General features: G+C 33.8%; 1 protein-coding gene and 1 long non-coding RNA gene across 5 annotated transcripts in view; one reads left to right on the top strand and one right to left on the bottom strand.

The window, feature by feature from the left end:
* The window catches only part of LOC128547184 (uncharacterized), a 30,278-nt gene extending 24,987 nt beyond the window's left edge, over positions 1 to 5,291 (top strand). The window contains exon 3 of the long non-coding RNA XR_008366357.1: positions 35 to 5,291. This is a non-coding gene — a long non-coding RNA (uncharacterized LOC128547184). The remainder of the gene's footprint in view (positions 1 to 34) is intronic.
* An 8,812-nt stretch (positions 5,292 to 14,103) lies between these two features.
* The window catches only part of LOC123534910 (zinc finger protein 346-like), a 57,240-nt gene continuing 44,319 nt past the window's right edge, over positions 14,104 to 27,024 (bottom strand). For all 4 annotated transcript variants that reach the window (XM_053519000.1, XM_053519001.1, XM_045317382.2 and 1 more), the window contains exons 2-7: positions 24,785 to 24,858; positions 24,361 to 24,491; positions 21,477 to 21,681; positions 20,095 to 20,913; positions 19,352 to 19,382; positions 14,104 to 18,871 (exon numbers count right to left, since the gene is read on the bottom strand). In XM_053519000.1, the coding sequence (XP_053374975.1) occupies positions 18,733 to 18,871; positions 19,352 to 19,382; positions 20,095 to 20,913; positions 21,477 to 21,681; positions 24,361 to 24,491; positions 24,785 to 24,812 (1,353 nt within the window). In that variant the 5' untranslated portion in view covers positions 24,813 to 24,858 and the 3' untranslated portion in view covers positions 14,104 to 18,732. The remainder of the gene's footprint in view (positions 18,872 to 19,351; positions 19,383 to 20,094; positions 20,914 to 21,476; positions 21,682 to 24,360; positions 24,492 to 24,784; positions 24,859 to 27,024) is intronic.

Below are 27,024 nucleotides of genomic sequence, written 5' to 3'. Positions count from 1 at the left end.
TGTACTTTGTGTAATAACTGTATTATCTTTACAGAAGAAAACTAAAGTGAAAGAATTACACATTATATTTCCGTGTTCAAGATCCACTGGCAGAACCGTTCATAGGAGAAACTTTGTGTGTTACCAGCTGAAGAGAGCCAACGAATTATAATAGAGTGGCTGATGGATCTTGGTAGATTACAGATATGATGAAATTAGTTGTGGCAAACTTCGTGCATCATTACTTAGAATGACAGTCCACAGACAGACTTATTGTGAAACAATCAAGATGTTCTCTTCTCAACATATGATTGCGGTCTTGAACCTGGCATAAAGTATAGTATTGTTAAATGCAGATGATTACTGACAGAGTAGAATATTAATTTCAACAACAATGACAAATAGCAGATGATGGTAGAAAACTTTTGTTATGAATTAGAAGTGATGTATATAAAAGACACAGCTTGCATGCAAGTTTAATTTTAGTTATTGTCAGATATAGCATACACTATGGAATGGCACATTAATCAAATTAAGATGAAACACACAGGCTAACTGAAGAAAAGGATACCGATACGATTTCCTTCTGTACTTTATGACCAAGACCGACTTGTTTCCAATTTTCTGCTATTTCTTTGCTATTTTAGGATGGTTCTTGTCAGCAAAAAGTGTTTAAGTTATTTATCTACTAGTATTAGACCTTTCTAACGTAAACGTAATTACGAAACGGAATACTGAATCCGTAAAATTTTAGACTAATTTGTGGTCTAGGGGAGACAATTTCATCCAATGGTAATGCAATAGTATCTCCCTTAGACCATTATTTGCAAATAACATTTATGGATTCAGTAATCTGTTTCCGATTTACGTTTACGTTAGAAATGTCTATTTCAATCAGTTTTCATGATGTACCCTGTCTGAATCCACGTACTGTTTATAGAACAAAGCGAATGTAAATTGCAATGAAATATATACTGAAAAGCTTTAAAGCGCATTCTTTGTGAGGTTCTATCAAATATTTTTGCGACTATTTTAAGCAAATTGTTTGATGCCAAGATAAACTTATACATATTACGTACAAGTTGTCATGTTTAGTTTTTAATCATTAATGCTAGATGAGATAGCAAGAAAATATTGTTTTCCATCTGCAGTAAATTTGATGCGATACATGTCAATATTTAACAACTGCCGGACCAGAAAAAAATACTTTCATTCTTTTAAGATACAGACTAACTTTTAACTTTTAACTTTCAAGTTTAGATGTTTACCAAAGAGATTTTGTTATGGCAGTCTCGTTTTCGATTTGGAAAATAAGGCTCAACTTTCTGGAATTTTCAAATGTTTAGTGATATTCCATTGAGGCAGCACTGTAAGCTGGGCATTGTGCTCACTGCTACAAGAACATATCATAATTGAAATGACTGAAAATTGTTGAAAAAGTCCCTAAACCCAAAAAAACACACAGACTGACTTGTGAAGATGTACTATGCCCCAACGATTACGTGATGTTTACAAACATGGTTATCAATAGATTTAAATGATGTGTTTCTACTTTTCATCCCAAATACAAATTAGCTCACAGATAAAACAAACTGTGTATGCTCTACAAAGCTTTTACCGTATGGGTTCAGCTACGACAGTTAATTTCTTTTCATTTTTGCATTAAAAAAAATCGATTCCTTCATTTTTCTATCACAAAACGACAGAGAAATATTTGAAGCCAATATGACAAATGAGAAAGTTCAGTGTCATATCAAAGATGTTATTAGTTAAATGCATATACTAAAGCGAATAATGAACATAATATTATTATGTTTTATGTTATATAAGGACAAATATGCAAATACAAGCAATCAATATAAGAAACGAAAAATACGGGAACAGAAATGAAAGCGATTAGGGCAAAAAGATATATCAGAAATCCTTATGATAATTCGAACTCGTACAAAGCGACCTCCTGATTTTCTGTTGTTATCTGCATATTACCCGACTGGGCTATTTTGCCGTATACAAACTGGAGTTTAAAGGAAACGAATACTGATATTTACATGACAAGCAATATGACTTGTTTTTCCGTCATAATCTTGTTTTTCTATTATCACAAAATGGACGCGTCCTCGCGTTTGCGCAGGAATCACGTAATCGTTGGGGATTGGTATGTCTTGAAAACTTTTTCCTTGACTTACTTTTATTTACACTGTCCCGTGTCTTTGGAACATGGTGGGGGTAAGAGTGAGGTTGGGTGCGCACCATAAACCGGTTTAAGCTCCCCAGAGGTGCTTTTGCCACTGACCGTTCCAAGGCGGTACCCCACTGTGTTCCTTTGTTCGTTTTGTCCTCGTGTATTGGCTTTGTGTGCGAGTATCTGTGTGTGTATGTGTTTGTGTTTGTGGTGTGCAGATCTGCGTGCTGTGGGCTGTGGGTTTCGTTTTGGGGAGGCTGCGTTTTTGGTACGTGGCATTCCCTGTTTGATATTTGTCTTTGTTTTTTTTTTCCATAAGCAAAATAAAATCCAATGCTACTTCAGACTGTAGTTACCCAGAGTTTAAATTGTTACTGTACGTTTTAGTATTTACACAATTTGCAGGGATGAACTGCATGAAATTGTAATGTGGTTTATAAATAATGGGCGATTTCATACAAAATGTGCAGATAAAGCACACAATACAGGGATAAATAGGAACGGCATAGTTTTACGAGACTTTAAAAACAGCCGCCTTTCCTTCAACAAAGGCAACATTTTTAGTAAATATCATGTACATAGTAAAACGTTATATGTTATTATTGTTATTATTATTATTATTATTATTATTTATTATTTTAATCACGCTATATATTTCATTATGATTCCTATTCTGATATACTGACCAGTCACACGCAATCATTAAATTGGTTTTATGATAGGTTTACTCTGAAATTATCTACAAAATAATGTTTATTATTGTTACAGTAGACCCTCCCTAATCCGAACCTCTCTTATCCGATAACCTCACTAAACAGAACAAATAATGTGGTCCCGATATTTTTATTCGTTTTGTATTGTAGAAATACCCCTGTAATCCGAAACCTCTCTACTCGGAAAACCAAACACATTTTTGAGATTTTTGTATCAAAATTCCTTAATATTGACCCCTCTAAACAGAACTTTTGTTATGATTATTAATATTTCTGATGCCAATCTTGCTCATTTTTTTAACCCTTAAAATAAGTTGGTATTTTTAGCTTTTAAAATTCTGTCACCCCAAACCGTTGTGATCATAAATCATGTCAGATGCTTGCTTTCCAGAAGCATGCAGTTAGCACAGGTGTGAAAGACGCAGGTAGTTTGTTTGAGCTGAAATTTTAAGAATAGAAATAGTACTGTCCTTACTTTTTTTGATTGTTCATTTAATCCTTCAAGTGGTTCCGAGGAGGCGTTACTCCTGATTGTATGGTCATAGCAGTGCATTTTGGAGAAAGATTGCGAATCATGATGTTATATTTCTTGTTTTGCTTCATTATAGAATATAAAAGCTAGCGACAAAGTCTACGTTATTTTTAAACAGCCCTTATAAAACTGGCCAAGGTCCTTCAGTTTAGTTCTATTTGTGCAATTCATTATTTTCTGTCTATGTAGTAAAAGTTTTAATTAATTATATATTCCTCATCCCATTTTTCAGAAGTTAATATTTCATTTATAGCAAAAAGTATGTCGGGGCCTCAGTGTGTTGAATAAAGAGGATTTCAATGTTTGTTGTCTAAACGTATTTGAAATGATGACAGTTTCCATATATTTTTAATCGCATATTGTCCTTAAGTGTTTACCTAGCGCTTAATATTCTTCTTTTTAGGTTGTTTTCTTTTCGCAATAATTGTATCCTGAAAATGATTGATTCTAACAAAAAAAACCTACATTGTCAGTGTGGCCAACCTACGTGTCTTCGAAATCGTACACATGGAGGGAAATCAATCTATTCAGATAACATTTTTGCTTATAATTTCTTTATAACCCGACAGATTTTGATACAATAAAAAACGTCAAAAACAAAAATAATGCGTGCTGCTTTCCTAACCATAATGCGTCTGCCAGAAATTCTTGATACTTTTCTCAAACACTTTGCACAAATGAGTTTTCATTGACCACATGTGTAGATAACGCACACACTTGAATTTGGGCAAGGTGTTTGAAGACAGTACTGATAAAATCTAGCATATGTTTTGTGCAAAGGAAAGCACTCGTTTTTCTGTATACGACGCTTTTTTATTTTGTACCATATCGAATGTTCACGTGGGTTTGCAACCGTGGTAGTCAACAGTAATATAGAAAATATTGAGGAGATCTAAAATAATACCCCTGGTTCACAACTTCATTTCAATGGGCAGCATTGCTATAAAGTTTCATGACTCTACATAGAAGAGGATTTCTATTGTTTGTTTCTGGGGTCAACAGGTCAGAGGTCACATTGACCTTGATACTGAAGATGGTTTCTTAGTCATAACCCATATGAAAATAATATTTTAAATAAATACAACTGCAGCAATAAAATACTAATTAGAAGTATAGATTTGCAGTGTTTAATTGGTGCAGTATTTAATGCTGTACTCCATAAGATACTTTTAAGCAAATGAGAAAGAGTATAGAATTGGTATTGTAACGAATATAATTTTGTCCGAATATTATGACATATGGAAACCACTTCTATACCTGATACATTTGGAAACTTAAGATCTCTTACATTAATACTTTTATAGTAATTTATAAGTACCTGCCATCCTTTAATCATTCCATGATTACTAAAGACTTCCAAATTAACTTAATATCCGCCATCATCTGGGTCCCGTAATTCTGTTGCGAAATCATACGAAATTATTCCGAAGTTAATCGAGTTAAGATGGCTACATTGTGACATCATATGGATATATCATGTGACTCCCCTTGGTACATATTTGACATCATCTGGAAATGTCACGTTCTGGTTTTTCTTATAAATAGCCCGGATTATCTAGGATATTCTTCAATTGTATTGTCGACTTTAGAGACGCTACCTCTATCGACAACGACAAACAGAAAGTCTCCATCTGGAGAGGTAGTATCCAGATCTTTTACAAAAACATTTTTGCACGATAAATAATGTCTTTAAATGTCATAAATCTCTACAATAAAACATATTAACATGTAAACTACATCAAAGAAGTAGGCATTCCCCATAACTGGAGCGGTTTCCGGATATAGCTGTATATGTAACCATAGATTCATGTATGTATGTATAACTACTATGGATGATGTTTGTTACAATGCTTTTGATGTGAATAAATGTGATGTTTGAATGTAATACTGCCTTACCTCCTTCTTTGCTCTATCCTGACTACAACCTCCCTAAGCCCGCCCGCTTTGCTCAATAGGGACAGCGCCGATTTACGAATCTGGTACAGAATCCAGGAACACTGGTTAGGTTAACTGCCCGCCGTTACATAACTGAAATACTGTTGAAAAACTTCGTTAAACCCAAAACAAACAAAAAGAACCTCCCTTTAATACAAATACACTAGAGCTAAAAATAGAAATACCTTAAAACGACCTTTTTCTGACAAACCATTGAATGGATCTTCATCAATCTTGGTCTATTACATAGTTGCAAGGTCTCCGCTCACTTATGTTTAACTAGAGACTCTTGATTCCATTAAGGAGCCACTAGAGCAAAATAGAAATACATTTAAACGTATTCTTCTGATGAAGCACTGGATGGATCTTCATCATTTTTTTTTTTCAAATCGGGATGTTTGGCCTTTTTAGGGGCCACTAGAGCTAGAAATGAAAAAAATTTAAATGACTTTTTGTCATGAACCGCTTGATAGATCTACATGGAATTTTGACAATAGCATTATTGTAAGATTTTCTCCAAAGATTGTTCAGATGGGGCCACACGAACCCTAGGTCTGTCCACTAGAGCGAAAAACAGAAAATACCTTTAAATGACTTCTTTTCATGAATCGCTTGGTGGATCTTCATCAAACTTGGTCTGTAAGATCATTGTAATGATTCTTTTTTGTCCTTTGTAAGGGACACCAGAACTAAAAATAGAAAGATGTTTACACAGCTTCTTTTGAAGTTTTTTCTAATTGTTACTCATATTTGGGCCGTCGGCGTAATATAGAAAACAAAAGAACTTAAAAACTATGAAAAAATGCTTAAAGGATGTTCAGCAAACTTTGTCAGAAGCAAGGTCATGTGGTCAAGTTCCTCTTTAGGTGAGTAACTTAGGCCTATTTGGGCCTCTTGTTTTACTTTCAGTTCAATTTCATGATATTACATCTTTATATTCTCTCACCCACCCGTACACATACGTCCCCTGCCCAGAATTCTTATATATTGTTCTATTAGTAAGAAGCGATAAAAGCACCATGTAATATATACGAGTAAATATAGAGGATATTAGGTTACTCTCTTTTTTAACTTAAGTTTATCCACCGAGTTGGAGAAAGGTTTATCCGCCCGAGGCTTGCCGAGGGGGATAAATCTTTCGGAGACGAGGTGGATAAACTTAAGTTAAGAAAGACAGTAACCTAATATTCTATTTATCCTGCAGTCAATAAAATCTGTGTATAACATATATTTACTTTCAAAATGTTTTTCTCTACAAAAATAATCCAGAATTTCACTCACTTATGAATTACTACGCCCTTCAACCCTTGTCTGCTTGATCCAGTTACACACGATTCCTTACAATAAAACATTATTTCATGCCCCATACTTTGCCTTCTGAAGTTCTGTGTATTATAAATCATCGGTGCTAACAGGGCATTCGCACACAAAACAAGCAGAATGGTTTTGACTCGGATAAAATACAGCCGAAAACCACGCTTGAGATGAATTCAAATGCCCGCAGTCTTAAATTTACTCCATTTCCGTACAAGAAGATGTGAGATAATGAAATTCCTTCCACCATGAATAGTTTAGATCCAATAATTACAATAAACGACTGCTTGTGCAAATTTCTACCTAAAAATGAATGAACGCCAGATAAACAAAGTCAAGGTCGATTCACACAGACTTTAAAAACCGTCACCGTACCATTCCGTATGGAGGTTTACAAGGATAGAGTGAACCAATTTTTTATTTTTTTACCGTGGCTGTCCTCATAAAATGATAAAATGTTCGAGCTTCGAACTCTTGGCCCAGTTTACATTGCCTATAGCACATATACTTGAAAAAGTAGTCCGTCAGTTGCATTGACGGTATAAACCTGCATTGACTGAATAAACCTCAAGTTCACACGACAGGCAGATATCGGCCTGATAAATGCATAGTGGTAGGATAAAATGTAAACTAAGCCCTTGAGTACAATATGCTGGTGCCACTGTGTCATCATATTAACGCCGATCACTAACAAACAATCGTACCTGTCATTCAAGCCATTAGAAGATGTTACAACCAGAAGTAAGTCAATGAATCGTATGGAGGGTTGCCATGCCTCGTGGATGCACCGCAACATGAGTAATCTATTTAAATCTAAGCATAAATCAAGATACATTAGGGCCTACTGACGTGTCGGTCAGGGTTGGCAAAACTGATAAAACAACAAACTGTGTGAAGACTTAAATAAAGAAATAAAGAAAAAAAAGTAATGCATCTAAATCCTCTGTGAATACTTTACGATCATTGAATAATTTCATTTTTAATGACACTTGAAAGTTGTGGTCATACTTCTTACTAAAATATCTGCTGCATTAAGTCGAATATTTACGTGAACAGAGGATATTAAAGGATATTACATGAGTGTCTTTTCATACTGAATTTGTTAAACGAGTCTGGACTATATATATATATATATATATATACAATTCAAATAGTGGCCAAACGTAACGTCATAGCTTGACGTTATGATGTCGTGGTAATTGACGTCATGACGTCATACTTATGTTTGTATATATTGTATGTTAGTCTGAAGAAGTATTTTAATACGAAACGTTGTAAAATTGGGTTTTCTTTCTTTAACCATATTGAACGAGTTGAATAAAATAATAAAATGCAACGTTCTGCCGAGATTTTATCAGTTTTATTCAACGAGTTTAATAAATTTAATGTGGAAAGATACAAATGTAATAATGTTGTTATCGCTTTTACCGCCTGAACAAATAGATTTCCTCTTTTAGTAATTTTATAGCAGAGCTACCGGCGCCGAGAAGCAGCGCCGACAGCGTCGCATTACAGTTAAACGTGTGAAAAAGAAAATGAATAAAACTGTGTATAGAATTACTATCGTTGAAAATTCGTGGTACTTTTTTGAAATCGGTGTTGTTCAGGTTTCTTCCAGTACACAATGCTCATAGGGCGCTTTTGTTTGCAAAAATCCGGTTTGGGTTTTAGGTTTTGGTTTGGATAAAAAATAATGATAAACTTAAACTGGTTTCTGTTAAAATGAGTTCTTGAACAAACAGGCGGTTTGTATGAACAAAATGACGAATCTAGAAAAACTGTTGATTCAATTTATTGTAAATGGAGATAAATGACAGATTTTGTATCTAAGAGCCAACTCTATATAACATGTACTACTATTACTACTCCTCATGTGCAGACACTATTTAACATGTGTATATAGCAAGGCTAATTATGGCATAGACAGTTGAGTCACTGCCTTTTGCACTCAACAACATAAGCCATTAGACCAATTGAGTGAATACAAATGTTTGTTTTTGGTAAGTTTAATGTCAGACTGACAGAAGTATAGGTCATATATCAACTTTCAATGCATTATTTAAGGCATGGGCGGGCAGCTAGGTTAAGCCGCTGTCCTTTAAGTCAGCTGGATTACTTAAAGATCCACACATGAAAGAATTCTACACCCTGAGCAAGGTTTCGAACACACAGCAGTGAAGGACAAATAATTTAAAATCAACTACCCTAACCATCCGGCCACAAAGACTAAGACTGAGATGTAATCATTTAACTGTATCCACTATCCAGCAGACTTTTTTTATTTCAATTTGCTGAAAATTAGAGATTAAGTGTTTTGTAACAGGGATAACTTCTAAATTGAAATCATTGCTGTTTCCTTGTTTTAGACACACTCAGCAAAGTTTGACAGTTGTGATGTAGTTAATGTGCAAAAATAGATAATGTTATACTACTCAAGGTTCAAGCGAAGCACATATACTCTGACTCTGGTGCTGGACTGATTTAAGTAACCAGTTGTATTTTAGGCCAGCGAGTGTAATTTACCTCACAAAAACTTGTTTAAATAAATATTAATTAAGATTCTTCAAAAAATGGTTGACATATTTAATCTCTGACAATTTTTTCTGATGACACACTGTACATCCAAAATCTGGCAACAATGAGTTGGGTGGCATCCAGTGACACCCCTGACTTGATCAGATAATACTTAATAGTTTGAACTTTTATGTCACTGTATTAAGGGGACCAGAAACCATGGATATACATTATTAAATATAATTGATACTTATGTATATAATTATATGTATTTCGGTGAACTGAAATTTCTCTACACTACACGCAGCCACAGGAAAACACTGCAGCAATTACAAGACAGAGACTGAAGCACTCACGAAGGCCGTCTCAATGATTGAAGACTCGGCAGAAGAAAGCTCCTCAGTCGTCTTTCTCACAGATGCACTGTCTGTCATGGAAGCTCTGATCAACAATAAAGCTCCGCAGCTAGCCAGGAGAATGCAGAGCCTGAGTATAACCTGCAAAGTAGCACTTCAGTGGATTCCATCCCATTCTGGACTTGCAGGCAATGAAGAGGCAGACAAACTGGCTAAGCTAGAAGCTCAGTCAGAACAACCAACAGAACCTGTGAGTTACATGGAGAAAGTCACCATCATCAAGGCACTAACGAGACAATGCATTATCAATTGAAACAAACTTGTGCAAACTTGTTTCCGAAGTTAGCATTGTAATTAATTGTACAACATTTGACAACAATGATCAGCTGTTTTTACAGACTTAATAGTCATTTTATTTTTGTTGTTGATAACTGCTTTGTCTATATTGAAATGGCTATTTCATGGGGACACGAATTTATGGAATTCAACTTTTGAAGATAAAAAACGATGGTATTTATCGGCTTGTTAGAAATTAATTACACAACTATGAAATCCATGAAAATTAGTCCCCCACAAGTTATTATGACTTTGCAGTGTTTTTCGGCAATTTTTCAGCACAAGTTAACAGGTCGTAGAGCTGTCAGTCAATTTATTTTCAATTAAAATGTTGTCAGGGATAAAAAAAAATGAAAATTTAGTTGGAAAATGAAATGTTCATTGATATGAATAGTTGTATGCATGAAAATAAACAAAAATACTCATTTTGCTCTTAAAATTTAAAACTGCATCTTTTAGTCAGGCTAGAGAACTGCTTTGCATATGTATTTATATACTAATGATGTTTATGTGCATATAAAGTTATGTCAATGTGCATAGGGCTTCTTGCTAGGACTTGAACCTAGAATTCCTACAAAAGTAAGTGTGTTTCTTACACTACAAGAAGTGATCCCTTGCTTAGCAACAGAGACATTTATTTAAATACAAAGTATTGCATATGTATGGTTATCATTCAGAAACAGACACATTTACTATAAATTAAAACTTTATTCTATAACAGTAATTGGATTTTGGACTGTTGGAGGTCGAATAATCTTGGAATGAAATGAATGGAATATTTCGACGGTTAGAGAAACTGATGAAAACGATGTATGCCAATCAAAGAGAATATTTTTAGAAGTAATTATTGACAAATGAATTCGGCTGAGCATAAAGATTACCACGGGTTTTCACTAGAAATGAACCAATTCTTATTTTTTTTCTTTAACCGTTTCCATTTTGGTCCACACGGTCCGCCATTTTTTCTCGAACTGCAATAAATTTCGGATACAACAAACCGAACAAACCGCCTCCGGGGGCAGTTTGGTCGGTTTGACAAACCGGTTAGCGGTTTTTGAAAACAAATGACACAAACCTTTTCGAGATCAAAACCAGTTTTACAAAACAAATCGAAAGTTTGGCAAACCGGTTTGAAACCGAACTGAGTTTGTTACAAACAAAAGCGCCCATAGTAATTAATCAGTAAGACGTCAGTAGACGCTTGCTGTTTACGGTTGACAAAAGCGTTTCGCTTACTGCTTTGAACGTTAAATAAAAATGTAAATGAGCGTCTGATAATAAGAATTTAGTGCTAAATACATTTTCTACGAAGAAAAAAAAAGATAAAATACAATATTTTCAATGGGAAACGATTTTCGTCACGCTGCCATAACTGAAATTTATTTTGTATACTTATATTTAAGCAGATGACGTTATACTTCCACATTGGTGCAGTGGTTACCGAGTTCGCGTTGAAAATCAAAGGTCGGGAGATCGATCCTCACCGGAAGCCATTTGTTTTTATTTTTTTTTATTTCAGTTTTTTTTTTTTTTTTTTTATGAGTTTTGAAGGCATTGTAAAAAATAAAGTCATTCATGTGAAATTTAACAAGTGTTTTGTTAGTGATGTCAGGTTCCAATGTACTGCCTGCAGATAAAGTTATTTTTTAAAAAGGTTTTGGGAACAAAATATACATGCATTGAACTGTGAAAAGCACATAATGCTCTTCTCCCCGTTCACATATATTTCATCCACAAGCATAAAAATCACTGACCAGAGTTTATTACTAGGAAAAAAAACTATTGGTTATGAATTATCAATAAAGATAAAAAAGGCTCCTACTACCATCCCTATTCTATACCAGTAGAGCTAAAAGATTAACCATTAAAAATGTCATAGACTGTTAACTTAGCAGTTCAGTAAATAAAACAGGAGTTTTCGAGAAATTCGGCAAACACTGATTTTCTCTGGGTAAAATTCTCATCACTAACTTTTAAAGATGGCTAGTCTTTTAGGTTTTAAACAAGCTTTGTAAATGTAAATGATTTTCATTCCCCCATACCAGACGTCTGTCATAGCAGTATTTTTGCCTTAAAGTTGGACACATTCTTCCTTCTAAAAAGTACCGTAACTTTCTTTAGTTCATATATAGCATATTTGTAGAGTTTTCGCATGTCAATATTTAATCTCAGTGCATTCTAAGAAATTCATTCAGAAATCACGAATTATCATCAATTCTTAAAATTTTGATAGATCTTAAAGGACATAAACTTCTTAAAACGGATCCGCACTCCTTTAATTTTCAAGGGGCACTGGTGATTTTTCAAGGGAGCTCTGCCTTCTAGGTAGCACCTAAGTTCATATTAGACAAGTCAATTAGACCAACGTTTCCTATACTTAAAACGACGTAAACGCAAACGTGTTATTCCATAATTATAATGATTAGATAAGACACACACTGCTGGATGCAGCGATTTTGGACAACCATAATTACGTAACACATGCTATATGACGCTACTGCTATTTTCAACACAGAACTTAATGCAAACTTAAATCATTTAAAACTGAAATGCACTTGTTGGATTTCTAAGCAGCCAATCTGCTATATTTTCCACTACAGTTTCAGTTTGTGGAGGGCCTATTTTTTGCGATGTATAGCTCTGGCTGTGCTTGACGTGCTGTGTGCTTCCGGGAAATCTACCCTTAACTTTTAATTTTAACGACTATACCAACGCTCTAGGCCCAGTTGTTCGACATCTTAACGGTCTGTTAAACTAATCGCCTGCTAAAGTTTCATTCAAAATACTGATCTTGGTGGGAAACACTAGTACGGTGTTTTAAATTTTACTGAAGAGACGTTCTAGTGTTCATAATAATTAACTCGTACATTTGAATCGCCTGTTAAAGTTTCGAACAACTGGGCACTGGATGTTTCCCGTGGAATACGTGCATTTGATGTCACGTAAGACATTTGCTAACCAAACAGCCGTATTTTGTGCATATTTGCACTAATTATCGATGCGTCTCCAAATTTCGACCCATGAAAATGTCGATTTACAGTATGTTTACATAATTGTACTTTTATTCTATCTAAGATATTCTTACAGATCAGTGGTTAATTTAATTTTTTGGAATAGCCTTATTTGAAAATGCAAGATTCCGTTTCAACATTTTTCTTACATAAAATTCACAATGTCCGATTCAAGACCAGTTTAATATTTTTGATATTATCTCTGAACTTCTGTGCTTCTAGAAGGATCATCTTCAAAATCATATCAACAGCATCTTCGCGTACATGAACTCGGTGCTGTTACATTTTGTATCATGTGTCCATTTACACATTATGTGTGATAGAATTCTACGTTTAAACCGGTGCTGTGTGTGCGGCGATGGTTCACGATTCACTGCCTATCATGAACAGGCTAAATGATGACCTGTCGGCACTTAATTAGTTTTTCAGTTTCAAAATTGTGGCAGTCTTGACCTTTGGCCTAGTGATCTAAAACAGTAGATGCTATTTACTCCACTCAGGACTCCATTTTAGGATGTTGCACATTTAAAGATTCAAGCTGTCTCCAATCATTGATTAAAAAAGCCATTAAATCAGTAAACCATTTTCAGTCTTGAGGTCACTGTGATATTGACATTTAAACCGAGTAAAAGGAGTTCGGTGCAGACTATATGCAATCATTACATAAAGCTGCAAGTTAACACGTTCTCCAGCTTTTCGTCGTAAAATGTCCTGGGGTCACTGCCATGTGGTCCTTTAATATACAGACTTCTGACCACAGGTTTTGCATCCTATGAACTTTACCTATACAGTACAAGTTATAGCTCGTGTGGTCAGGAAGCAGTGTATCTCTGCTCTGCACGCTAATGAACTAGGAAGTCTACCGGGCTATGTGTATCTTAAGTTTCTCTCTATGTTCTAGAGACTTTATTGCGCCCTGTTCCACTGGTCAGACAGTTGATGCATTCCGCCCTGAGTGTTTGTGTGTAAAGCAACTTTGGCCGTGTATGGATCTTGTAATGAGATTTGTGTGCGTAAGCGTTTTCAAGTTACTGATGACAAAACGGTATACCGACGGAAAGAAGAATCGATCCTGATGTGCGCAGCAATCCCCATCCCCCTCTTACCCAGCTTTTATAGAATTGAAACTGATGATTATCTAAAGTTATATTTAGCAAACAAAGTATCGGTTCTTTAGATAACTTCGGAAAAAGAGCTTACAGAACAGAAACAGATTTTACATTTGTGTGTCACGAATTGTTATTTAACAACAATCCTATTCATATTCAAATTAATGCATGTATTTTTAAGTTCATTGACGCGCTAATAATCACCATGCCAGATACATACTCTACCGTCATGTTCAAGACGTCAGACAAGCCTAAGAAAATCAAATTACACCATCAAATACTTTTAATACAACGTCTCCACAAGCAAACATATATACGAAGAAATAAAACTTTATAATCATATTTAAGCGTAAACAATTCGTTATGGTAAAGGTTTCTATCAGGTTATTCGAATATTCATGCATATATAAAATGTTACAGAGCGGACAAGAACTTCTGAACACACAGACACATTATTAAATGTAGGTTCATACAAACTTAATAACAGTTCTTGTCAAGTGTACAAGACACATACACACACACTATACTCACACATGCAGAAACAAAACGTGCAAACCAAAGAGAAAAACATTTTTCTTTTCATGAAAATAATACATTATATTACGTGATGAAATAATTTTGAATCAACAAATATTAAATTTCTATACATTTCTACAGTCATAAACATGTGCATACCATTTCGTACTGATACTAAACCTCTAAAACATTATGCATATGAAATATTTGTTGGGACGACCTGGAACGGCCTGTAATCTTTGAAAAATAGATCGTTCTACTCTTTAAAAGAAACAAATATTGCACACACTGAACACTTCATTAATCACTGCTTTAACAATGTATAAAACAGATTTTTCTTGTAAAAACTCATTGCATGAACAACATAATTTCGTTAAATACATATACATGTAGTACTGAACAACACATACTTATAAGCAAATAACAAGAGCTGTCACAAAAGACAAAGCACTCGACTATTTTGATGCTGCATTGTGAAACAGGGCACATCTTAGGAATCTGATGTTTAATATCTCAGCTGTACATGATAATACTGGAGAAAAATTTAAGTGCGAGTCAAATGTATTACAAATAATTACAGACATAGAGTTAAAGTCAAAACATTAACTTTGTTTAAAAGGGACCTAATTCATGGTACATTTCTGCAGGAGTAATGCATCTTTCCATGTTTAAGTGTGAATCGAATAATTTAAGTAATAACTGAGATATAGCAAAAATGCATCACAATTTGAAACATTGAACAACCTGGGCATAATTCATTAAATATTTTGACAGAGTTATTGACCTTGTGTCATATGAAGAAGAAGATGTTGAGGATGAATTCGTTTGAGTCTGATTCAAATCCATTAAGTAATAACAAAAATATAGTCAAAATGCATCAAAATTAGGCTAAAATTCTGAGTAAAAAGGGGCATAATTTATATATTATTGGTGCAAGACTTATAGCTCTTTGGTCTATGATGTGGGTAATGATGTGGAATAATTGCTGTCAGTGTTAAAGGGAATTCCTATAGTTTTTTATGCGCATCTTTCTGCGCAGCCGACACTTTCTATGGAAAACTAAACTGAAGTCAACATTTGTTGAAACATGTTACAGACAATCTTAAATATGAGGAATCTTGAATGATATAACATTTTTGATAAGTTTTATCAGTAATCAAATGTTGATACTGGTTTATGTTGTATTGACAAGTATCACGCCTGACAGGTATTTTGCTATTTTTGTGGTTGTGTTTTCATATCGCATTTTAGTACAGAGACAGTGTAAGATAATTGACTTAGTACTGATAAGACAATATCACCTTTCAGATTATTTAGTATTCAATTATGGAAAGAATTAAGAATTTTTAAAACTTTTTTTTAACTTTTAGCAGACAAACATGTAATCAATTTGGCCAGGTTCGCGCCATTTCCGTCCGAACAGGTGTTGTATTCTAGCGGTCTGAACATAAAATTTAGCCTGGTGACCCATACATTTTTATCCTTTTTTATGCTCACAATACAATTATCTATACACAAGAAAAACAGGAAAAAATTCTATGAAAGAGTTTTTTCAAAATTTAAAAAAGTATTCTTCACTATGGGTATTTTTCATTGAAAAAAGTTCACAAAAGTAAATATGAAACAATTTTTTTTTTCATTTGTACCCATTATTGTAAGGATAGAGTATTACAAATATGACTATGATATCAAATAAGTATATAATAAAATCTGTAAAAAGAAAAAAACTGTTTTGTGTTTTCTTGATGTATATTTTGGTTGGTATTTATAAAAAAGCAGAAAATTATGAAAATGTTGAAAAATCGCTGGCAGTTTCAGCAACAGTGGGTGTGTTCAAAACAATTTTTCACAAAAACAAGCCTGGTGACCTATTGTTTTTATTTGTTCATTGTTTTCAGCACAAATTTTCCTATCATATATGTGAATTTTAAAAAATTCTATGAAAGGAAAAAAAAACTATAGGAATTCTCTTTAAGTAAATCTAATATACATAAAGTAAAAATGCATCAAAATTTTTACCAAGGTGCGGACATGAACGACGATGCCGAGGTCAGTAGGACAGTTCTCCATAAAGTTAAAATGCATTAAAAACTACTAAAGAGATCAAACACAACTTCAAATAAGTAATTTTAATTTCTCTCGGATGCAGTTAAAACTGGTGAACCAAAAGAAAAGAGGAAATTTGTTCAACTTTGGCGTAAAACGCTTTTTTTCTTCATGAAAACCATACATTATATTTTCCAAATACTACTTAAGGTGCTCACGACATGAAATTCATTTGAATCAACAAACATTATCTATATATGTCTGCAGTCATCATAATTATAGTGTATTCAAAATCGTATTGATATTCAACATCTAAAACATTATACATATGAACATCTGTCGGCAAGAGTTAATCATACGACCTGAAAAAGTTCCTTTTCTTAATGTAGTAAATGTTGTGTTCTATAACAAACTTTAGATGTTGTTAATTACTAAAGAAGAAAAAGCTTCTTTAAAACATTGCCCTGGTAAGTCACTCAACTTGTCTATATTGCACACGCTGAACACCTAATAAATCATTGCTTTAACAATGTATAGGACAGATTTTTCTTCTCAAAATTCATTGCATGAATAAGATAAGTTTGCTAAATAATTATGTATCTAGAACTGAACAACCAATACTTATAAGCGAAAATAAAATGCATTATAAACTATTCAAAGAGATCACACTAAATTTCAAATAAGTAACTAAAATTTCTGTCGATCAAAACAAGAGGAAATGTGTACAATAGTCTGCAATCTTTGAGAAAAAGTTCTACTTCTTTATGTAGTGACTGTACTATGTAAGGAAACTTTAAATATTGCTAGTATATGTTTATTTAAAAGAATACCTTGGTCAAAGTCACTAATATTGCACATGCTGAACACTTCATTTATATTGCTTAAGCAATGTATAAAACCGATTTACTTGTAAAAACTTATTGCAATAATAATATGATTGTGTTAAATATGTATGTAATACTGAAAAACAAATACTTCTATACAAAATAAACACTGGGTTTTCACACCAATTTTCAGAGTTCATACCAGAATTCAAATAAGTTACGTAAATTTCTCTTATCTTTTTACATGGGTTCTGAAAACACACGTTCAACTCAAACAGAAACTAGATAATTATGTTACAGAAATATTTTCTGACCGTATCCTTCGACACTATACAAAACATCCATCTGAATTATATGTACCCTGGAATTGAACACACTGTAATCATCTAGTGGTGTGACACATTCTCTAAAACTTAGATACAATTTTTTTAAATAATATAACTCAATTTGAATTAATCAGTTGAAAAATAGAATTAATCGAATGTAGAATACATGTAGAATACAATAGGTATGTACACAGTAATAAATAGACGAAGTAAAACGTCTAAACAAGCAAAGGAACACAATATCGGATATGCCTTGGAAAGGTAGGTTTCGAAACACCACTAGAGTATTTGAGGCGAAGTTTCGAATCACATGCCATACGTTTTAACAAACCCACATCTAAATCTTGTTAGGAAACCAATAATCAATTACGGCGAACAGGGCAAGTGATAGGGTTAGTTACTGTCGTATATATAACCAGAACACTAGTGTGTTAAATCAAACAAACATTACAAATGCTTTCTTTATACATAATATCTTAATGTCCGGTTGGTTATTGCTTTACATCAATTCGTTAGATGAACTTTATTTATAGATATCAGTTCTGAGCAAACATCATATACTTCGGCGGTAAATTAATCCACGCGAATGGACTCACTCAGCGTTGTGATTTAATGTCTATCTATTAAGAAATTGCTGTTTTACAAAGTCCTTCAACAACATATCAAGTACCATTTTAGGCACAGGTGAGCCCTTAGGCAGAACCATCGACCTTCCTTACGCTAGCTGGATGGCTTCCTTACATGAAAGAATCGTACACCCCAAGACAGGGGTCCAACCCAGACGGCGAGGGGCAAGTGATTTTAAGCCAGCGGCATTAAAAAATAGACCACGGTGATCCCTACTTGTCCTGGGCGGCAGCAATTCAGAGAGCCCGTAGCACAATAAAGTCATTTAAATACCTTTTCAGATGTGTTAAATGAAAATGCTTGCTTAAAGCTAATCAATTCTTTTTGAGATACATATGTTAAATAATTAAAAACAAAACAGACTTCAGTTATTGATTAACTTATTGAGTTTACTGTCCCAAGAGTAATACTCTCATTTGTCACACAAAGATAAATTTTGTAAATCAGCGGCCACTTCATCTTCATCTCGTTGAACTGTCGCATCTCCGTTTTCTTCTGGGCCGTGAGCATCATTTTTAGTATTAGGCACATCCTGTCCATCACTATCAAGTCTGAAAAGTCGGAAAATAAATAGTTGTTTTTTCTGTTTTCATTCGTGGATAATGGTCGCGAAATTGCGATCTGTAGTTATGATGATTTGGGAGCATCTCCGCCCCGCAGAAAAAAATCTTATGTTCTTACGTTTTGATTTTTAACCTTGTCATTATTAAATGAAAAACTCCAAATTTTGATAGAAATAATTTTAAAGAAATCCTAATATTACTGTGAATCATTCTGAATAAATAACAAAGTGGTATAGGTAGAATCAAAATTACCATGCCTCCGTTTATATGAGGAAATATTAATATCAATATCCTTAGCAATGATCCCATTAACATGCTCAATAGTGTTAGCGTCCCATCCACACGTTATAAGCAAAACTAGTGCCACTAAACTAAATAGCGCTGGAAACCCCCACCTCTCCCCTGCTAGGCCTTGTAGTGATATTCATTTACAACACCCTTTACAATTATTAATGTTTGTAACCTTACCCCAGACTTGTGTTCCGGATACTGGTATCAGCTGAAAATAAATTAATGTTTGCAACAGTTCATATACACACTTGGAAAGGCCAAATGTAAGACAATAGATAGTACAGTCGAACTTCGTTCGCTCGAAATCTGCAAGACAAGCAAAATTTGTTCGAGTTATCGGTAGCTCAAGCTATCGAAAAATATACATTATATACATATTTTGTCGGGACTGGACGATGAGTTCAAACGAACGATGGTGAATGAATTATCTGAATTCGAGCATGCGAACTTTGACTGTATTTTAAGATAAATTGAAGTTGTGCACTCTAAAATCAATTTCGGTTAAGTTTCAATAAAAAGCTTTTTGGACAGTCGCCTTTGTAGTAATATCACAAAAACACAAGAACATTGCATGTGATTCCAAAAAAGTAGGTTTTTGCTATATTAGTAAACAAAGGATTTTAGAATTTTCATTTTAGGCTTAATTTCGTTTAACTGATAATAAAATAACTGAACTTACTCCTATCAATTTAATTATCATACCAACGTTACCAAAGTGTATTGTATAACGATTTTGAATTAGGAAAGGAAAAGAACTACTCGTCATATCTTCAAGTAAGAATTAAAACATTTATGCAGTGTGTGAAAACTAGCGACCATTTAAGTATCCATTTGGAATTCATTCGAAGTTTACAAAAGCTTTATTTAAAGACTGGGACAAACAATTTTAATTTTCGAAACATTTTGTTCTTTTTGCTTACCATTATTTTTATTAAGTTCCTGTTTTCGTTTATGTCTCTTGCTCTCAAAATGCTGTTTTGCATTCGATTCGCTAGAAAAAGGGCATGAGCAGATTGTACAAAATAAAGGCAAGGCGTCTCCACCTTCTATTTTAGCCTTCTGTGCCGCCTTCCTGTGTTTCTCGCCATTGAAATGGGCTTCAGCACTTTCCTGGCCGCTAAAATTGCAGATACAAATGTCACATGATGTTGGAAGTGTTTCTCCCAGCTTCTGTTTTTGCAATAAAAGAGCTTTCTTTTTGTGTTTTTCGCTATCGTAATGTTGTTGAGCATTGTATTTGCTAGTAAAGGGGACATTACAGATATCACAGGAAAGACCTGTCTTACTCGGATCTACTGACATTGTTGTATTACTTGATCTTAGAGTGTCTAGTGGCAAAGATATTTGACTATCGGCCTGACCAACATTTTCTGAAGACTTCTGAACACTTTCATGTTCCATGGAACCGTGACTGGGCTTATGAAACTCCGAGTCAAACAGTGTTTTCTTTCTTTTATGCGGCTTACCGCTCAAGTGACTATTTGCGTGCGACGGGGATGTGAAACTGACATTACACAGGTAACATTGACTGACTTGGTCGCTGCAATCAATTGCGTTCTGCTCATGCATACTACTAGCTAGACCTGAAAAGTCGCCGGTTTCATCCTCATGTTCCTCTTGATTTTCTTTTGCAAACTCTTGCTGTTCTTTAATCATATCCATGTGTTCAGGCGTCTGAGTATGCTGTACCAAAAGTTGCACCGTGTCAAATGAAAGGTCACAAACTGAACATTTAAATCCTGTGAATTAAAAAAATAAGATAAGATTTTCTTAGAGAACTGTCCGGAAGGCAGTGTAAAAAACTAACAATAACAATTAAAATATTGATGATAAAATATAACCTATAGTTATAATACTAATATTAAATGAACAGTCATTTAAAATACGAGATAACAATTATAAGGTAAGGATAGATTTCCAGGAAGCACAGAGCAAAACAAACAAAGCCAGAGCCATAAATCGCAAAGTATACCCTCCACAAATAGAACATGTAGTGGAAAAAAATACCAGACGGATGGCTTCAACACTAAGATATCAACATTTTCAAAGAAAACTTAGGGGGTTCGTTTTGAGGAGGCTGCGCTTTTGGTGCGTGGCATTCCCTGTTTGATATTTTTCTTTGTTTTTAGGGAAATGTATATTTATTGCTGGCCTTTTTGGTTTATTAGTTAAGTGATATGCGAACAAAACATAGAGAATGTCATTCACTTTATTGCCACTTGAATTCTTCTGTCTCGAATATAATGACATACCGGGTCCTTGTCCTTGTTTTGATTATTAGAAAAAAGACATTGCATCTAACCTGCACGATTATTAACAGTTGGTGAAGTTTCTTGAGCAGGTAACATTTCTTCTTCTAGTTTGGCTGCAGTTGTGTCTAGATATTCTGCCAAGTGTTCTTGACGGGACTTTATCAAACACGTTTTGAAATCGTTGTACCCCTTGACACCTTTTGCGCTGACTCTAGTTAGAATTTCTCTGTTCTTGTCCGAGGTGTTGGTCAGCTCCTATTTATGTTGAATCGTAAAATATCTAGCATTGAAAACTCAACACATAAGTAAATATATGGAATATCATATTAGTTGGTACTGTCTGTGTTTGTGTCATTTTGATTTGCTTGCGTAAAGTAATGGACTTATCGGATAGAATAAATATGAAAAACATTAATTTTCTTGTTTTCTACACACATCTTTCAATGCATATAGTCAGTTTTATCAAGTCTACAGAAACAAAAATATAATGTAGTTGTACAGAAAGTCTGATACCACGGCCCGTACTCTTAGAGACAGTGAAAAGACATAAAATGAAAAATATTCGACAAGCAAAAAATGAGAATAGACCATATCAACGTAGAGAGTCACGTCACGTGATCTTATCAAGGTAAACACTCCAAGGGGCTTATCAGCTGAGCTCTCAGTACAGTTACATTCTGTTGAAATACACCTCTGCAGGATACTAATAATTATGTTGATTTATTGTTGTGTGCCAAATTGTAAAGGCTCTGGTTAGGAAAAAAATGTATCTGTGCATCAATTTCCAAATGATTTAAAACAGCAAAATGCATGTTTTATCTTTATTTACAGTCAAAACATAATGAAATATACTAGTAATACATCTTTACACTAACTTCTTGCAACATTGTTTTCACAGCATAACGTATATTATAGATTTATCAAATTGTACCATGTATAGTTATCTTGCACTTTCTTAAAAGTATTACATGTAGATACCGGATAACAATAAAAGTTGATAATGATAACATGTTTAAATAGGTGTGGAAGGAAAGAATACTTGTGCAGGAGAAACATCAAATGACGACTTTGTTATAAAATAACTCTTCAAAAAAGAAGATTTTCACTACTTAATAATAATAATGACACACCAAGAAGAACCATGTTACACAGTGCTACACCATCTGTATTTCCTTAGACGAAAACAAGAACACGAAAATCCGAAAAGAAAAGGCGCCTAGAAGACAGTGAAATTGACTCTGCGTCAGAAAAACGATAACAGGGTTCTGCTGAAACCCAAACTGACATACCAAGTATCTGCAACCATCAGTTCTTATTGAAAAACATTATTGAATCAAACCCCTAACTAAGATTAATGCAGTTCTACACAGGATTTCCAAACTTATCTATGTTCAATACTGTTCTACAGCTGCTTGTTCCAAATAAAGACAGAAATCAAAAAATTATTGGGATAGACGCAATCCAAATCAATTTACAAGTGGTGCTAATTCCGATGATGAAGGGTGTGTGAGCATGGACAGTAATGATGAAGGTGACGACTCAAAGCAAACCATTCAGATTACACAAACTTTCGCTTGAAAATGAGTTTTTGTTAACATTAATGAAATTAAGATTGGGAATACTTAATAAGGATTTAGCCATGCACTTTCAAATTTCACTGGCGACTGTAACAAAACTATTTATTACTTGGGTGTTTTAATGTACGTTGTACTCGGCTCCATAGTGATATTTCTCATCAAGACATTATTTCAAAGTATATGACACCTGAATTTAAAAAGCAATACCCTAGTACAGTGCTTATCGACTGTACAGAGCGAAAAATTGAAATGTTATAATCATTAGTAAGAAAATCTCAAACATATTCGGATTATAAATCAGCGAATACATTTTGGTGTGGATAGCAGAACGGTTTTACCACTGCAAATGAACTGTCTGAAATTGGACTTCGCCTGAATATACCACCATTTTGGGGAAAACGAAAATGATTATCTATGGCTGATGTTCAGGACACACATGTTATTGCACAGCACCGCATACACGTCAAAAGAGCAATTTGAAAAGTGCAAAATTTCCGCATATTTGACCGAAAGCTGCTGTTGTTGTCAACCAAATTTGGACTGTTTGTTGTCTGCTGTCTAACTTTCAAAATCCCATCATTTCTACAGCACAGAAGAACCTTAAGTTATAAGCTTATGTCTGCAGGTTTCAGGTATGGAACTGCAACATTAACATAAAATTGTGCTAAATTTATTTCTGTAGATTCATGTGGCTTTTCATTCTTCCTTTGGCTTCTCTAACATTTTGCTTTGATATGGAACTAGTTAATTGTCTTACAAACAAATGCGCCATGAATGTAACTTTCAACAAAGAAATTATATCCTTTATCAAATGACCTCTTTTTACCATTTTCCTTTATGAAATCAGCACTTTGAATAATAGAAAATAACTTTAGTTTCCCAGACAGCTTTTAGTCCATTCAACAGAACTTGAAGTTGCCATTTTCTGTTTTAATACAATTATAGACTGGAAGCTCTAGAAATTGTGAGAAATGCAGTAAACATGTGAATGAATGCAGAATATATATTTTGTAAATTGTTTGATGAGGCTAATTGTTTATTTATTATGGGCCTATCAGGGATTTACCTAAGGTTTAACAGCTAATTATTAACACCACTCTCCTACTAGCCAGTGTATTGCTATTGTAAATACTAGTACTGCCTAGAGTTAAGCTGCAGTTTATCTGTTTACCTGGAAAATACCACGTGACTCTTCGCTGATATGGTCTATAGTATGTAAAATATCAGATCAATCAATGAAGTTTAAAGCAAACAAAAAGTAATATGATATTCTTAAATAAACACATGTGATTTCATTCGATATTCTTAGGCTAAAAGTTATGAAACCTAACACATGATATTCTTATGGAACACATACTCTAATATCCCTATCCTGTGTGACTGTAAAATATTCTTCCGCAAGAAAGACATCCAACAGTGCAACTGGGTCAAGATCCTCTATAAATGTTATCCGACATTTTTTGATAACTTTCTTGTAAAAAGCTGAATCTGAAATATAAACGAGAAAATACTACAGATTTAGCAAGGCCCAGAATGTATTTATCTATAGAAGTAAGCAATCTTCATACAGGACACAAAACCGCTAAATGAGAAAAGTTTTATAGACCGTGCCGGTATACACATGAAATTTAGTAACGCTCCGACACCATGATTTCAGTGACGTGCAGCTAACTAGTGACACACATGCAATGTATAAGATGAGTATTGTAAGGTCAAAGGTCAAGTGCTTCTGAATTACTCAGGCACAAGTAAGATACAATAAGTGTTTAACTATAACTAACCTTTTTCGACTGACTCTCCTGATGCCATTGTTGAAACAGTAATTGGCAGTCACAATTCAAAGACGGTATTCAATCTACAAATAGAATGTTAAATGTTAGATGTATTTAAATAAATTTAGGCCTCACCAAATTAAAAAGTTGTTCATCGGATTTGCCGCTCATATATTTTCAGAAACACAAAAAAAAATAATTTTTTTTGTTTTTTGCTTGCGCTCGCCCCATTGAAAAAAAATCAGTCCAAAATTTTTTGGTGCGCTACTTTTTACGGGCGTAAAATTGTATAAATGCTTATAATTCCAGTCCCAGATTGTTCTCAAATGGATTTTAATCAAAATAAATACATACTACGCACACATCGTCTATAAAAGATCATAACACCTATATTTAGTTGCATTAAAGTTCTTTCCCCTTTATGCAGTTACGCCATTTTCTTCAAATGTTTACCAAGTTACATGCTGCAAAAATCGATTTATTTCTTTGAAAACTGGATGGAGAAAAACATACTAATTCATTTGATAACATCAATCTACATTATTTTGGTAAGGGTAAATACTTATTGATGCATGTCACTTATCTGTCTTCTGTTTTTCCTGTCCAAATCATCAGCATTTGCATACGAAAGTCGGTGGGGTAAGGAATTTACATTGTGACTTTTCTGACCAGTTTTGATTTTCAAATTTTCCAATCATTTAGTAGACTAATGTTAATGCACGTTAATCTCCATTTCAGACCTTAATTGAGACATTGTTTCAACAAATTCAATATGTTATGAATGTTTAAAATTAGAAAAAGAGCTGTACATAAGACATCATACTCGACTTTCCTGAATCAGAGCTTTGCCAATAGTCAGAAGCTTTTAAAGTAACAGAGCTATTGGTCATTATATAAAACTTGAATAAAAATATTCTATGTTAAAAAGGGACACAACTCTGTCTAGATTCAGATTTAAGAGTATTGTTTCTCCTGGTGTAGACTTTGACAGTAAATACTATTCTAAGTTTCAAACCAAAAGCTTTAATAGGTCTGGTAACACTTACAGAGATATTTGATGTATTAAACAAATGTTAAAAACTTTGTAAAGTCAGCTAAAATGCTACATTTTCATAGCAGTAGATATTCAAGTCACATATGTATGTGATAAGTATGGTTTAAGGTTATGCATTGTTGTTTATTACATATTTTCTAACAGCATTTACAAAAGCATGCATTATTTGATTACAGTATACTGTATGCCAATGTTATTACCTTTTTTCACGAGTTCGTTTTGTTGTGCGTCTGCAGGTCAGATTTTCTCAATCCCTGGGGACTTACTTTTTAATTTAAAAGGGCTATACATTCTATTTTAAGGTTTTTATTAGTCAGTCGATAGCTAAATGAAGACAAATATATTTCTTCGCTCTTCGCTCGCTCCTGATTTTCTCAAAAACCAAAAAAAAATATTTAAATTATTTTTTCACTCGCCGCCTCAATTTTTTCAGAAAAAAATCCGATGAACAACTTTTCAATTTGGTGTGGCCTAATATATAATATTTTGTTTATGTGTTCACATTTGGCAGGGATACAGCTATCATAAACTGCGTAAATATTTAGCTAAGAGCGTTTTCTTTATTCTTTATAAAGTAGCCTTTGTAACACAAGTTTTAGGATTATCTCTCCGAAAATTTGCCAACCATTTATGCCCGGTCTTTTGTCTCCTACCAATATCAAATTATCAGAATGCAAAATGGACAGTCGTTCATTCAATGGGGATATCTCCAATAACTCATTACAGACGAAAACAAGTAGCTTAACATCTTTAAACAGTTAGTCTATATTAAAAATTATTATATTTTCAAAATCTAAGAAATGCCACGTGTCTATAATGAGTAACACAAAATATGAAAGAAAAATGAAATAAATGAAATGTATGTTTTATTGTGATCCTATGGAATCCATGCATGATTTTTTTCAAACAAATCGCCGGTCTATAGTTTGTGCTTTACGACTGCTCTATATTCAACACAAATTATAGGTCAAAATAGGTTTTTTTTAAAGATCTATGGAAATTGATTTCTGAAGTCACGAAATTAAACAAGTACTGAATGGCTTGCCGGTCAATAAGTGTCAAATACTTGAGAAACTACACTGGTAGGTATGTTATCATATGTCATGATTTTTGTTAAATTCAGTTATGAGATTTTCTAACAAGAATCGATTTATTTCCCAATTAAAGAAAGAATACTGAAACTGTGTGTTATTAT

Source organism: Mercenaria mercenaria, chromosome 12 (assembly GCF_021730395.1).
Source record: "Mercenaria mercenaria strain notata chromosome 12, MADL_Memer_1, whole genome shotgun sequence".
Taxonomy (NCBI): Eukaryota; Metazoa; Mollusca; class Bivalvia; order Venerida; family Veneridae; genus Mercenaria; species Mercenaria mercenaria.
Note: the sequence above shows the minus strand (reverse complement) of the source record. Positions and strands in the feature narration are given on the sequence as shown.